This window comes from Corvus cornix, chromosome 2 (genome assembly GCF_000738735.6).
Source record: "Corvus cornix cornix isolate S_Up_H32 chromosome 2, ASM73873v5, whole genome shotgun sequence".
NCBI lineage: Eukaryota > Metazoa > Chordata > Aves > Passeriformes > Corvidae > Corvus > Corvus cornix.
This window is the reverse complement of record NC_046333.1, coordinates 116,760,944-116,775,183: the sequence shown is the minus strand read 5'-3', so window position 1 is coordinate 116,775,183 and position 14,240 is coordinate 116,760,944. Positions and strand designations below refer to the sequence as shown.

The following is a 14,240-nucleotide window of genomic DNA, read 5'->3' as shown; positions in this document are numbered from 1 at the left end:
AAAGGTAATTGAAAACATGTTTGCTACAAATTGTAAAGAGGATTCTTAGAGCTGTAAGAATCTGTAATTTTATATACATACAAAAACTGCTGAACAGAATTTTAAAGGAACAGAATTTTACCCATCAGATTCAACCAATCCAAACAACAGTACAAATAAACGCATACTCACATAGTAGTATTTGTTTTACTGAAAGCAGAAAGTGGTTGATAATCTTCTGTGAGTTTAGAAGCTGAATAATAAATTCAGCAATAAAGTATTTTAAAGTGAGGTGCATGAATGTGACATTACAGTTTTTACAGAAGGTGTACACCAAGTATTAAATCCCATGCTTGTAGAGTGGTTTTAAGATACCGTATTTTATTTATTAATCAAAGATTAATTTAACTGGAAATCCAATAGAAAGAATATGTTACTTCCTGATATTTAGAAATAAAAAGGGAACAAAAGGAAATCTTGTAGTAAAGTACAAGGCATTGCTCAATACAACAACAAGAGCCAAGACCTACAGAAGGAGGCACACAATAAGATTTTGGAGCCTGAACATTTTCATAAACCAGCCAGAATACCCAGAGTTTTACAGATAAACTGTATGTAGATACTTTAATACAGCAGGGAAACTTCAGTAACTTCTGAACACCTACTAAAAAACTACCAGATTAAGACCTGTATTTTCCAAACCTCATAAACACAGCAATGGTAGAAGTTTCCTGGTATTTTTTATGTAACCAAACTTCTATGTTTTACTATTTCACTCCTTTGCAGAATAGCACATCAGTAAAAGTATTCTGCTATAATTAAAGAAAAATTATCTCTCATGATAATAAAAACATTAGAAAGGAATTAATAAAATATTTTCAGGTCTTTCTCAGTAAAGAGAAATCCAGAGGTCAATAGTTTATAAAAATACTTTATTTCATTCTTCCTGAGAATTTGGGCATACTTTCTCAACTACCATACAGAGAAAACTGGAAGTATGTAGGTTACATATGCTATATCTTGATTTAGAGCACTTAAAGAAGGTTGATACAATGTTAGATTACCAATATCTACACAAAAAGCCAAACTAAATGAGACACTTAGCACTGCTATACACCATAGCACAATTCTACAAAGACATCATTGTAATCCAGTTGGTGTTCTCACCTTGTAATGTCGTACACTAGTAAAGCCCCTGCAGCCCCTCTGTAGTATGATCTTGTGATGGAACGGAAGGACTCCTGCCCTGCCTGTAGAACACAAAGTTTCATTACTTCATATCTAATACTTTTTTTTTGGTCCTGAAAACCATGAACTTAGAATCACAGGATCATAGAATTCTACTTTTGAGAGATGGGGATAAGGAAGAGTATGGATGGGAAATCAGAAAGGGGACAACTGGGGACAAAGTCTCCAAAAACAGGAAGAGAAGGCACATAAGGAGAAGACACCAACTACAGCACAGTGCTGTTAAAACAGAAAAAAAAAAGAAAAAAAAAAAATCAGAATAAGACCTCTAAACCTTTTTTGGAAATCCCTGACAACCCAATTTACTGAATGGCTTCACAATACATGAATCATTATTAGAGCACAGAATGGACTCCTAGCAACTAAGCTCTGAAGACAAATTTGAAAGGAAGCAAATAACCCAGAGCTTCACATTTGAATTCAATAACCTGCTCCCTGGGGCAGCTGTTGACACTAGAATAAATAAAGTCCATTGTAAATAAATGATGAATGACATCTTTACGCCCACCATCTGCTGGTGTAAAGGTTGTTGGAAGGCCAAGGATGCAGATTTTATCCGTTATATCATAAACTGCAGCCAGCTTTCAACAGTCTTCAGATGGAATTCTTTCAGTAATCATTTTATTAAGAAAAAACAGAAAATGGTTGTGAATTCAATTTTACACAATTCTGCTCCACAGTTAATCAATTTCCTCTGTACTTGATAAATAATGCTTGTCAAAGCAGCTACAGGATGCAAGAGTCATCTTCATATACACTGTGAAAAACTTCAAAGTCTACATAAATTAGACAGTTCTCACAGAAGAGTATTCTGTAAAAATCTCAGCACTTAGAAGTATATGCTCAAAAGAATACAGTCCTGAAAAATAAATATTCATGGTTGCAGATCTTGAGCTCCTCATGCTCATGTTTTTCAGAAGACCTATCTAGCACTTGACACTTGCTAGAAGAAATATTTGCTTCTAATATTTAGCAATAACAGATGCTTTAGCATAATTCAAAGATAACATAGAACATGTTTAAGAAATACTAATGCTGAAAAAAACCCCCTATATATGCAGTAAATCTGTAGAAGTATAGGAAATTGCCCTGATTTAAAACCATGAAACATAACAGTGAAATATTTATCAAATACAAGCTACCTTTCAGCCATGCCTACAAAATAAGTCTATGGAGAACTTTTTCTTCTCAGTTATTGTACTTTTCTTAATACTAGATCATCTTGAATTCAAGGAGAACTTGATCTAGATACTGTCACTGAACAAGAACAAGCACAACAAGTTTAGACATGTTCAATCTTCAGAAAGCATCCTTATCTTCCAGAATAGACAGTAACTTCTGTTTAAGAAAACACTTTATCTTAGCCATTCCAGTGGAAACAGTTATAAAATACAGTACAACATACTTAATAGTTTCAATACCATTAGAATACACTCACATATGCTCTTGGCCAAGAGTCCAAGTACATCTTTATGTAAACTTTGGTAACATCTTTATGTAAACTTTGGTAATAGAATACAACCAGTAGAATACACCAAGAAATAGTAAAAAAACCTACAGTTTTTCAGTGCAATACTTGGTTTCCTACATAGACATTCAAGTAAGCTCTACAACTTTTTCTTGATGTGGTGACTAGCTCAAGTGGGTGGGAGATAAATGAAACACTTCCCTGCTAAATAGACAACTTATTGTTACCAGGGTATTCCATAGATTGCCTAAATTCATACATGACCTGGGCTTCACCTAACACATTAAGATTGCCTGTTTCACCTTCATAAATTCCACCCTGACACATGAAATTGTTCATCTCCCTAAGTAAGTTAATCATGGTCAAGCAACATGTCAGGTTCTAGCAGATCTTACAAAAATGTAAGAGTTGTGAACTCTTAAAAGAATCACTTACTTAGAAAAGTTCAGTATATAAATCCTAAAAGTACTGTAATATTTTTAATTCTGCCTCACTTGACAATGGTGAAATTTAAACATCATTGCTTCCTTAAGGAAAGGGTAGAAAATGGTATCTTCTTTGGTGAAGTATTATTTTGAATTAATCAATTAATTGAAGAATTATTTTCCATATAGCAATAATTAATTTGTGCTTACATATACCGATGGACAAGACAAAATAAATTCCCTTTCATTCTAAGCAAAAGAAAACTGAGTTTCTGTAAAGAAGCTCCATTATATTAAAGTTTATTTTATATATAATATAAAAACATATTATATAATAAAACCACCTTATATATATAATTTACTGGCTACTTTAACAGAATCATTCTGAACAAGATCTAGAAGGTCAATATAGCAGGGTTAGGCATGTAGAATATACTCCACAGCTTTTTTTTAAGCATCATTATTACTTTACTTCTTCATCTGAGAATTTTCTGTCCCCTCCCCTTTTTTCCAAGGGGGACAAACTATTTCAAAGAAGTCAAAACTGAAAGAAAGTGTAGGCTTTCTTAAACTGACTTAAAAAACCACAAGCGTGCTATAATTACACTTTATCAGTCTTACAAAAAGCAGGATCTACCGAAGTTTAGCTACTTGTTACAAGGAGCAACAGACAGAAGCAGCAGTATAAAAGCTCAGTATAAATTAAAATCAGCTTCAATACCAGAGAAAGGCCCTTTATCTTAATTTTGTTATTACCATCTCTTTCATGCTCCTGCAAAATCCAGCACTTACTTTTTTTTTAATCTCTCTTCCGTATTAAAAAGCTTTTTTCACAGAATGGTTGAGGTGGGAAAGGGATCTCTGGAGGTCATCTATTCCAACCTCCCTGGCTCAAGTAGGGCCATTCAAAGCAGACTGCCCAGTTCCACATCCAGATGGTGGGGGAGGCAGCAGTCTGTGGTGTCAGAAATAGTAGGGGCAATACTCAGGAAACAAATGTTAAAAATATGGCCTTGGGTGTTTCCCAAGGCCACATTACATCCAGTACAGGTGATACAAGCTTTTGCTCCAAGACAATCCCTGATTATATGCACTGTCAGAGCTTTGCTGCAGTGGAAATGGGAAGATGGAGGATGTTTCTGGTAACAGCCAGACCACGACAGCTACTTCACACACAGAAACTCCAGCTCAGACATGGCTGCCTGCAGGAACCTATTACTGCACACTGAGCAGGCCTGAACATGCCTCCTCTCTCTTCAGGGAAGCAGGTGCTAGGTCTGACATGAGTAGCTCACTAATCATGAAAAAATGCAGGCCTCTGATAAACAAGCAATGTTTTAAGTGCTAAGTAACATTCTTTTTTGGCTGTTTTCTGTACTGTAAGCTTTTACAATTCATACCATAATGGTTCACAGAAACAAACACTTTCTGATAGGAGAGACTTATATAGACATAGTTCTAGAAGTCATAGGTCTTCAAGCAAGTACAAAAATCTTTATCCTTGCTTCAACTGCACAGACATATCCCATGTGCTTCTCAAAACATACTTCAGTATAGAGACCAAAATACAATTTGAAAATAACAATGTAAGCAGAACACAAAGCATTATCGATCACCTCAGGTCACTAAGATACATGGAGATTTAGGACCTGCCCTAGAGTTTCAGGAACATTTAAGCTATGCAACTGTGTTGTCAGGGACACAGTATCTCTGGCATATTTAAGAAAAGCCTCTAAGTGTTACTATTCCCTCAGGAAATCATGGTGTCATATCCAAGTATGCTGGTGGAGTTGCATCAGTGGCAAAATATGAAGGCAAGCCTTTGTTTTCAAAAAGAGTTACTTGCAAGCTCCTTAACTGTGTATTTTTAAATCTATAAAATAAGGGGAAAAAATTAAAAGAACCGTAACTCAGGAAAAGAAAGTAGTTTAAAAAGCAGCATCCACAACAACATATCTCTCCCTAGAAAACAGTCCATTGATTTTGCTGAGCTCTCTATTCTCAATGCTGAAGAATTTAAAAAGTTTCTTCAAGGACCAAGTTACCTGAGAACATCCCAGCAGGCCTTCAGCATCCAAGCTGACAAATAGTTTTTATTCAGAGGGAACATTACAGTATACATCTACATCCAATATGAGAACTACAACACACCTAGGTAGTAGCTCTGGACTCCCTCACTCTGAGAACAGGCATACATATGTGGTATGTTCAAAACTGGTGACAGAACATTTCAATCACACCGGGAATTATTATTTACTTGTTTACATTTTCCTAAGTTGCAAAGAAAACTAAAAAGACATCTTAAATAACCAACTCATGTCACACCACCTACAACAGCTGCCAGCTGGGAACTACTCCACAAAGTTGATCCCTGGAATAAAATGTTCCAGAAAGAAAGAGGAGCAATACATACCTTTAAATATAGTTTTGAAAGTTATAAATACATTAACAGCCACTTAGTCACATGTCAACTTGTTTATACAAATGCATTAATCTTTCTTGCAATCATGTCTCCAATTCAGAAAAAAAAAAAAGAATTTTAAGATGGTTTACTAGCATGTAGTACAAATAGGCACAGAAGCAGTGTAAAAATAAAAAACAACCCCTTCTGTTTCCAGCAAAGATTCCCAAAAAAACCCAGAACTAATAACTAAAAATGCTTATGAAGAATCTATCACAATATAAGAAAGTCTCATAATTTATGTGAAGGATTTAGCCAAGTTACATGTTGCTTTAGAATTTAGTCAGCATGCAGTTAAGAACTGAAATTTCAAGAGCACTAAAGATCCCCAACGACAAAACTGTACATATGTGTAAATACAGATCATTTGTACATCTGCCTTTTCTTCTGGTGGTGTTGAATAAATGCCATTTAGATATCCAAAGCAATTCCCAACACATCACAGAACCAAAGCTTTAGCCTTCCATTATCAGAAGTACACTTCTACTTATAATTTGAAATAAACTGTACTTGAAACCCTTAGGTTTTAAGTAGCAAACCTCAGTAAAATAAGAGTTCTACTGTGCAAAAAAAGTAGTTCATACTCCTCCCATTTAAGGCCTTATCCTAAGCAAGAGTTTGCTCTTGTAGAAATCTTGTAATTATTGTAGAAAGCATGGATAAGATGCCAAGAAATTAAAAAACAATTCAGAAAATAACATGCCAATATTATAGTATTTCAATAACCAAATACATTTAAGCATGACAGACAAAGGTTTGTGAACACTAAGCTAGAAGGTGTATCAAGTTGCTGTAGCTTCCTAAAGTGACATCATGGGTGTGAACAATAACTTAAGCTACTGGCATTGAAGTTCAGATGAGGGTCATATTACACAAAGAGCAACAGGAATAACTTAAATAGACAAATCCCCCTGCCTCACCCCTCAACCCATGGATCCAGAAATAAGTTAATCTTCCCACATGGCAGCAAACAGTCTGTGACTGACGATTAAACGAATTTCAGAAACTAAAGTAGATCCTCTGGAAATTCTTGATGTTGCTTCACAGCAGTGTAACAACAGAGGGCTATGAGATGCATTAATATGCATGCAGGTACCATGGTTAAAAAGAGTCAAATCAGTAAAAATGTAGTAAAAGAATACACCAACTGCCCACAAACATGAGTGTGTTCCGACTAGCAAAGCAAGTAGAAAACATCATGAAGTAAACAGTTAGTGACGAGCTCTTGGGGGTGAACCCTACATCCTAGCAATTGTCAGAGTCACTAGGATAAATATTCATTAAATGAATGAAGAGCACTTTATTCAGTTCTAATAGATCTAAACCAATTGAAAACACAAGAAAAAGATCTTAATTCCCACGAAGAATTAGTATATTCAGAATATCTGAAAGTGAAATACGCGTTTAACAATCATGCCTTCAATCTTCCACAAACATGCTTTTTTTTATACAAGCTGTCAACTCCTAACACTATCAATTCAATTAGAAAGTACACTTGCATGGAAATCAAGGAGTTACTTTAAATTAGTTTAGAAAAACCAATTATTTCAGATATTTAGTCTGCCTAAGCAGGGCTAAGATGTTGTAAGTAAACGTAATTATGAATTAATGTTTTTAAACCATGGATTTCCATGAAATAAGGCTGAAAGATATTAAAAATATTGCATTTAAGTACACAGGAAATGTTCGTATCATACCAATTTAGAGAACATTAGCATTGCTTAGCGTCATCACAGATCTCTCCTACTGCAGAGTCTGAGAAAATATCCTCTTTCAATTACTGCTTATTTTTGCTCATCAACAATGACTTTTTAGTAACAGTCAATGCAATACAGAACATCCCCCTCAACAACAAAACCAAGGCCACTGACTCAGCCTGGTAACAAGCCCAGTTATCTCTCTACAACAATGAACTTTTTCTGAGAAGCAATTTTAATATTTCTTAGTGCTATGCTGCTGCCACAAGACAACCAATCTCATCTACACAGCTTATTTAAACTCCAAAATCTTAACAGCTTCCAGAACAGTCATTTTAATCCTTACTAGTTGCTGTAAACCACTTCTAGTTCCCTAAAAGTTGTGTGCAGCTGACACTAGCTCAAATACCACACTTCCACAAAAGAGTTGCTTAACTTATCATAATAGGCAATTACCAACTAAGCAGTTTGGACAAAAGTATTTCTCAGTCCATCCAACTATTGGAAGCCATTACTATGATTAAAGATAAAAGAAGAGAAATAATCTAGGTACTAAAGACAAACAACAATTTCGTCCAATACCTCCTCTTTACAGACCTAAAAACACCAAAAAGGAATAGTGAAACCCAAAGACTCACAGAGCTAAACACCTGGGCGTGCCACAGCACACACAGCAGCAAGCTTGCAGAGCCCAGCAGTGGGGAGATCCAGAACAGCCTGCAGCTGGGAAAGAACAACAGGACACTATTTGCTTGTGCAGACATGAACAGTAGGAGAGCTGAGACTGCAAGACAACACTAAATGCAAAGGCCACACTGAGTATCTTTCATGGAATGTAGGTTTTCATTTGTGGGGTTTTTGGCAGGGGAGAGGCCTGGGGCTAGGTGTGTTTTTGTATAAGACTAGTGTTACTAGACTACCAGCTCACAGGACCAAATACTGGACTACAAATTCTAATAGACATACATGCATTAGTTAAGCATATATTCCAGTCTGGCCTCATCCAAAAGGAATTCAGTTCATGTACTCCCACATGGAAAACAGACTGCAGTAAATAGAGCTAACCTCTGTAATACACTCCTAATCCAAACTAAGATGCTAATGAAAAAGTAAAACATTCTTGAGTTATCATAAAAGGACACACAAATGGATCTCACAGACATGCAACAATGTTAGGTCTCCGTAAGGTGCAACATACTCCTGCAGTGAGGTATGCTGCAGCTTCCGTATGTTCCCATTACTATGACACACCTTTCCCTGGAGCTGCAGTGATCTGCTGAAGACAACATAAAATGAGCACTGTTGCATAGAAATATCAAGCCAGAAAAACCTGAATTTTAGTGTTTGATTCTCTTAAGCAAGCAAGTTCATTGTGAAATAATCCAAACAAATTTTATCGAGCTCTCCACTTCTTATGCCTCTGCTCAGGATGCATCCTGTTCAGTGATGAATTAAAAGCAGGTGTGTAAGGCTAGCACCAAATCAAAGAAGGGCTAGTGCTGTGACTCAGTAAGCACCAACCAAAAACAAATAGTTCATGTGTTTCCTTAGCAACAGGTGTAAAATGAACCTTCTCTCACCAAACAGAAGTTGTTACAGCTTAATAAATACAGAGATAGCACCAGTAACAGCTACCAGTTTTGGCTAATAGAAAATGAGAATATGCTTAACACAGATAGAACACAGTAACCTCGGTCATTATGGACACTGGTGTACCTTAACACTCATAAGTAAAATATCTCTTGAGAATTACCTCATCATGTTTCTCATTTTTAGTATTCCTTCAACCTTTGCACCCAAGATCACAAATGATACAGTGCAATTCAGATATACTAACAAACCAAGACTGGATTAGAATAGAAATATCCCGTGTTTTAAAAATCAGATTGCATACAGTTAAACTTTTAACTATGACCAATATACTGTCATTCACTGCATACAATTTATAAACTATTAAGTGCAACACCAGTATACAATCTACTCAGTGTATGAAAACTTCCAATTAATATCTTCAATTTATGTATGATATACTTAAGAAGCTAGCCAGAAAAAAATCCCTGCTCAAACAGAGTTTATAAGTCATAGTCAAAAGTACTTGGGTTGCCATTTTGGCTACTGGACAATTTGCATGCATTCAAGACAACAACCAGACTGCAAAGAGCCACTGAGTCAGAGGCATCAGGAAAAGCACAGTCTACTGAAACATAGCTGAAGTTCATTCATATCTAAGGCGATTAACAAAATCAGTTCAAATGCCAGTGAAAGACAGTAGTAAAATTAGTACTTTCATCTGCAGACAATCTGCCCTAATTTTGTAGGTAGGTGTAGGTATGTAGTCTCAGTCACACTATATACTAAGGATTTAATCATGAAGCTACTTTTTACGCAGAGATTTGCTTGCATATTGACCTTAAAAATGCTCAGCTACCTTGGTAGACTGCAATCCACAGTTATAATAGTAAAAATTCCTGGGGCAGAAAAAGCCTAAAAAAAGCTGACCATATTGTTCTATATCTTTTTCTTAGAACTTCCAAGAAGGCACAGGTGTTAGATGCCACTTCAAGTAAAGAACTTGTAAAGTAACTAAGGTCTTACCTACGAAGTTCACTAAAATATTACATTTATTTACATTTTTATATACACATGCACATATGTAGGCATGCATACATGAATGTATGCCCCTTCACTGATTTGCTGCAGCAAAAAGGGCACATACATGAGGCTAGGGATCACATACCTGTCAGTTTCTAAAGGTATCCTAAAATGCTTTTAGAAAAGGAAACAGGCAACTCTTTCTTAGGGAACAGCCAAACACATTTAAAAGATACAGATAGCAGTATGAACATCTTAAACCTGCTTCAGAAGTGTAGACAGTGACTGCTTTATAGTAAAGTGACTGACAACACAAGAACAGCCAATATATGTTCTTAACCTGAACCCCCTCAAAAGTCAAAGTTTGAATTTTGGAAGGTATTTTGAAACTTTAAGCATTTATTAGTCCCTTCTTGACTGAGGTATTTACTGTCTTGAACTTGTGCTCTTAAATCTTCTTCTATGAAAAGTGAGCCATGTGTTTTCTCCTACCTTGGAAACGCAAACATTTCCTCTAGAGAACTCTTGATTAGAGGTAGCAGACACAACACAATTTCACAACAGGATGTTGTATTTACCAAATCTTGCATGAATGCACAAAGAGATTGTTTAGAGAAGTGTAAGTTCTTGGTAATATAAAAGACTTTCACCAAACAGTGAAGCAGCATGAATTATAAATCAGTATTATAAATCTGACAAGTGTTGAGGAAGTTACAGTGCAAATGCCGAAGAATACATCACACCAAAAAAAAGGAAATATTAGGAAGTTTTTAACTTCATAGAAACCAACGAAAAACTGCAAGACAAAGTACATAGTCTGTGGATGCTGATGATAGAGAGCTTAGCCAGAATAAAGGAAAAGCTAGTGGAACAGTATGTTTAAACGATTTTTATGATTCATTACTTACCGTATCCCATATCTGAAGCTTTATCTGTTTTCCATCAATAGTTATCATTCGAGCCCCAAATTCTACACCTGAACAGATTTTACAAAAGGTGACATTATTAGCACATATCAGAAAGAAGAATGTCAAGTACTATGAAAGCAAGAACATAAATTTAAGTTCAGTCAACACTGCAGGAAATAATCTCTTTCACAATCTGCTTTTAGCCAATTTTCCAGCTGCTTGAAAGAGCTAGAAAGTTTTCTAGAAGAAAGGTAACTGTTACTGTCCAGGTGTCTGGGAGGTATTTCCAACAAAGTTTTCCAAACCACTTAGTAGTTCTAGATTAGAGGGAGAAACAAAACCCTTTGAATGTAAACAGACTTCTGAAGAGTCACAGTTATTTTAACACTCTACCAGTAACAGATTGCTAGGGCCAGTTTAGAAGAAATTACACCTACAATTCTTTATCAATAAAATAATCTATTAAGTGAGCATACAAAAAGTCATCTTTGACAAGACAAATTTTATTACTGTATTAATTAAAACACCTGTTATTTAAAAAGTACTTCCAAAATTCTAGCTAATTAAAGATCAAATTTTATAACCAAGGGAAAAAAGTGTGTTTCAAATAAACAAAATTTCTTCAGTGGAAAAATTCAGCCTTTTATACCATCTTTTAAAGCAATTTTGAGATGATTAACAGTAAATCAAGTATAAATTGAGGCTGTTACTGCAGTAGTTAAAATCTAACAAATGGCTAGAGATACTGGACATATTTAAAGGCTATAAAGTTCCCATTAACCTATAACCATTATTAAAAAAAAAATACAGACCTGCTAGCTGAAGTTTCACTAAAATTGGTCATTGTCTAGACTTGGACTCAAGACTTTCAATAATGCAGCCCTGATTTGAAATACTCCAAATGTCTCTTCAAAAGCTTGCTTAGAATATTTGAGGGTGCAGTGTTGCTTTCTGTGGAATGATTTGGGGGAAAGGGGCGGAGCTCCCCAACAGGATATTGGAGCCAAATTAAAGGCGTTGGCCAAAGACCACTGTGCTCTTTAGCAACCAAATAACTTGCAGCAACTCTATGTAAAGAAATTGAAAGAATGGAGGTGGAGAGGCAGCAAGGAGGAAGCAGGTAAATGACACTGCTCTTCCTGAGGTTGATTGCAAAGGCAGGGAAGGTCTTTGGACTACTACACATGTAAACACTGAAGGTTTTACCTGGTCTCCAAATGTGGCTATAGAGCTGCTGATTTAAATCCAAATAATCTTAAATGCTTCGTTTCTGAACACGACCCCATAAAAAAAATAAAAGGGTATTTATCCTATTCCATTAAAATAGATGCCAGGAAAAAATTCTGAATTTGAAAAAAACACAGTTTGATGGCAGGCTTGTTCTCCAAGAAGGAATAGAAGCTGATCAGGTTTACAATAAGGGCATGTCCTATGGGCAATGGGCAAACAGCTACAATGTTTACAATGGTTTATTTGATCTACACATTTTCAGTACTTTTAATACAACCATTAGGGCATTTATTAGTTAAATTCAACCTACCCCATCTCACCCCACAGGAGCATTCATATGAACCCATGTTCTTTCTTTATCTGTCTTTCTAAATCTGTTTGGGTAATTGGGAGAACCTGGCCAAAATACACACATGCCCTAGCAGTTAAGGAGGCATTTCCACCCTCTTCTTCCCTCTTTTTCAAGCAGCTTCCCAAGCTCCAATACTACATCCCTCCTCATGTTGCTTCTAGGTTCAACTCCTCATCTTACCAGCTTCAGTTTCTATTTTGTTCCCAGATTTCAGCTAGCTGTATGCCAATCAAAGATCTGGCACTACAACCACCCTGCTGAGGTGAAGCCATTTCCCAGAACCTATCAGTCTGCTGAGGTGACAGGCCTGCCAAATGCATGAGTGATATCTAAGGTGTCACATATTTGGCAGGCCTAAAGAAGAAAAGATGATAAAAAGTCATGCCACCCTGAAGTACTCAGGCTCTTTATTCAGACAGCCTATCTGCCGCCAAGACCTCAAATATCTGAAAACTGATGTTAGCCAAATTTGAACTATATGAGACAGGCACACACAAGGTGTGGAAGGACTGTAAAGAGAAAGGGAAGCAATAATCAAACCACCTGATACATTCTGTTACATGAAGAAAATCTGCTTGTATATCAAGCAGCTATTTCAGTACTCCCAAACATAGGAAGCCTACCTATTCCAGCACACAAACTAAAAATAGAGACTAGGATACATTTTGTGCAAGGCTCATGATTAGAGATGATAGGTTCCTTGAAAGAACATCAACAAGGCGAAAGGTTCTGCCATCTCCTCTGAGACTAGCACCTGTTATGCTTAACAGCAAAACTGATCTGCAGACTGAACTTGCCCTCAGAAGAATTTAGTACCACACTATTCCTCTTATTTTGTGTGGGAAGATAAATAAAAGTTTGTATCATTTACTGCCATTAGATCAGAGGCAATGTGTCAACATGTACTCATTCCCCTGGTATCAAATCATACATTACACAAATGGTCCATACCCAGTTGAAGAGCTGAGAAGGAAAATCCCTATCCCTTCCAAGAGCAAGTACATTCACATTTCAGTCCTCTATTCAAAAGTTAGTCTTCCCAAATAAATTTGTTTATTCATCTTTAAGGTTAACTTTGCTTTAGTTTAACTTGTCTTCAAGGTTTTGTGACTAGGGTAATATTATGTTCCCTAGTGAAAAAAATGCTACTTCCATCACCATCAGTGTATTTCAAGCTTTGACAATTCTTCTTCTGTGCCCAGTTTTAAGCTTTTCTGAAGAAACAGTTTAGATACCACAGCTATGAACTTTTAAAATTATTTCAGATTGTACCCTCCCAATAGAAGACCCCCACTTGACTTCACTAGCAAACAAATATTCATTAGCTAGAGATTCACTGCTACCTTAACACAGCACAAATCCTGCATTTCTGCAGCACAACAAACTCATAAATGCATGCTGAGGCACCACAACCACTTAACTACTAACAGCAGGCAGCACAAAAAAGACCTACCAATAGTGAGATCGTGGACTGGTTGAAACCGCTTGTCTGTGAACTGTAACAATAAACATGATTTCCCAACACCTAAAAGAAAGAAAATAAATGTGTTAGGCGAATTTTAAGAAAAGCCTGTAAAGAACCAATAGAAAATAATTTAAGGAAATGTTACATATTGCTTAAAATTAATTACTAGAACTGAAGGTATTAGATCTCACATACTTTGAAGTGTATTAAACTTTTTAATTACAGCTTTTAAAGTTCTAGAAACATAGTCAAAGCAGTTATTTTCAAAAATGGGATAAAAATGAATTATTCTTTTGAAAAAGTAGTTCTGCCTTTAAAACTAAGTGGAAAACAAGTTTTCTAACAGACCTTCAAAGTACCACTTTACATCCTCTTTCCACAATAACTACAGGGCTTGCTACTCCTCACAACCCTT

General features: G+C 36.0%; 1 protein-coding gene across 1 annotated transcript in view; it reads right to left on the bottom strand.

Annotated features, from left to right (window-relative positions):
• Positions 1–14,240, bottom strand: part of RAB2A (RAB2A, member RAS oncogene family) — a 43,178-nt gene that overhangs the window by 16,901 nt on the left and 12,037 nt on the right. Inside the window, exons 3-5 of the mRNA XM_039549475.1 lie at positions 13,814–13,885; positions 10,779–10,846; positions 1,147–1,229 (exon numbers count right to left, since the gene is read on the bottom strand). Coding sequence (XP_039405409.1) covers positions 1,147–1,229; positions 10,779–10,846; positions 13,814–13,885 — 223 coding nt within the window. The remainder of the gene's footprint in view (positions 1–1,146; positions 1,230–10,778; positions 10,847–13,813; positions 13,886–14,240) is intronic.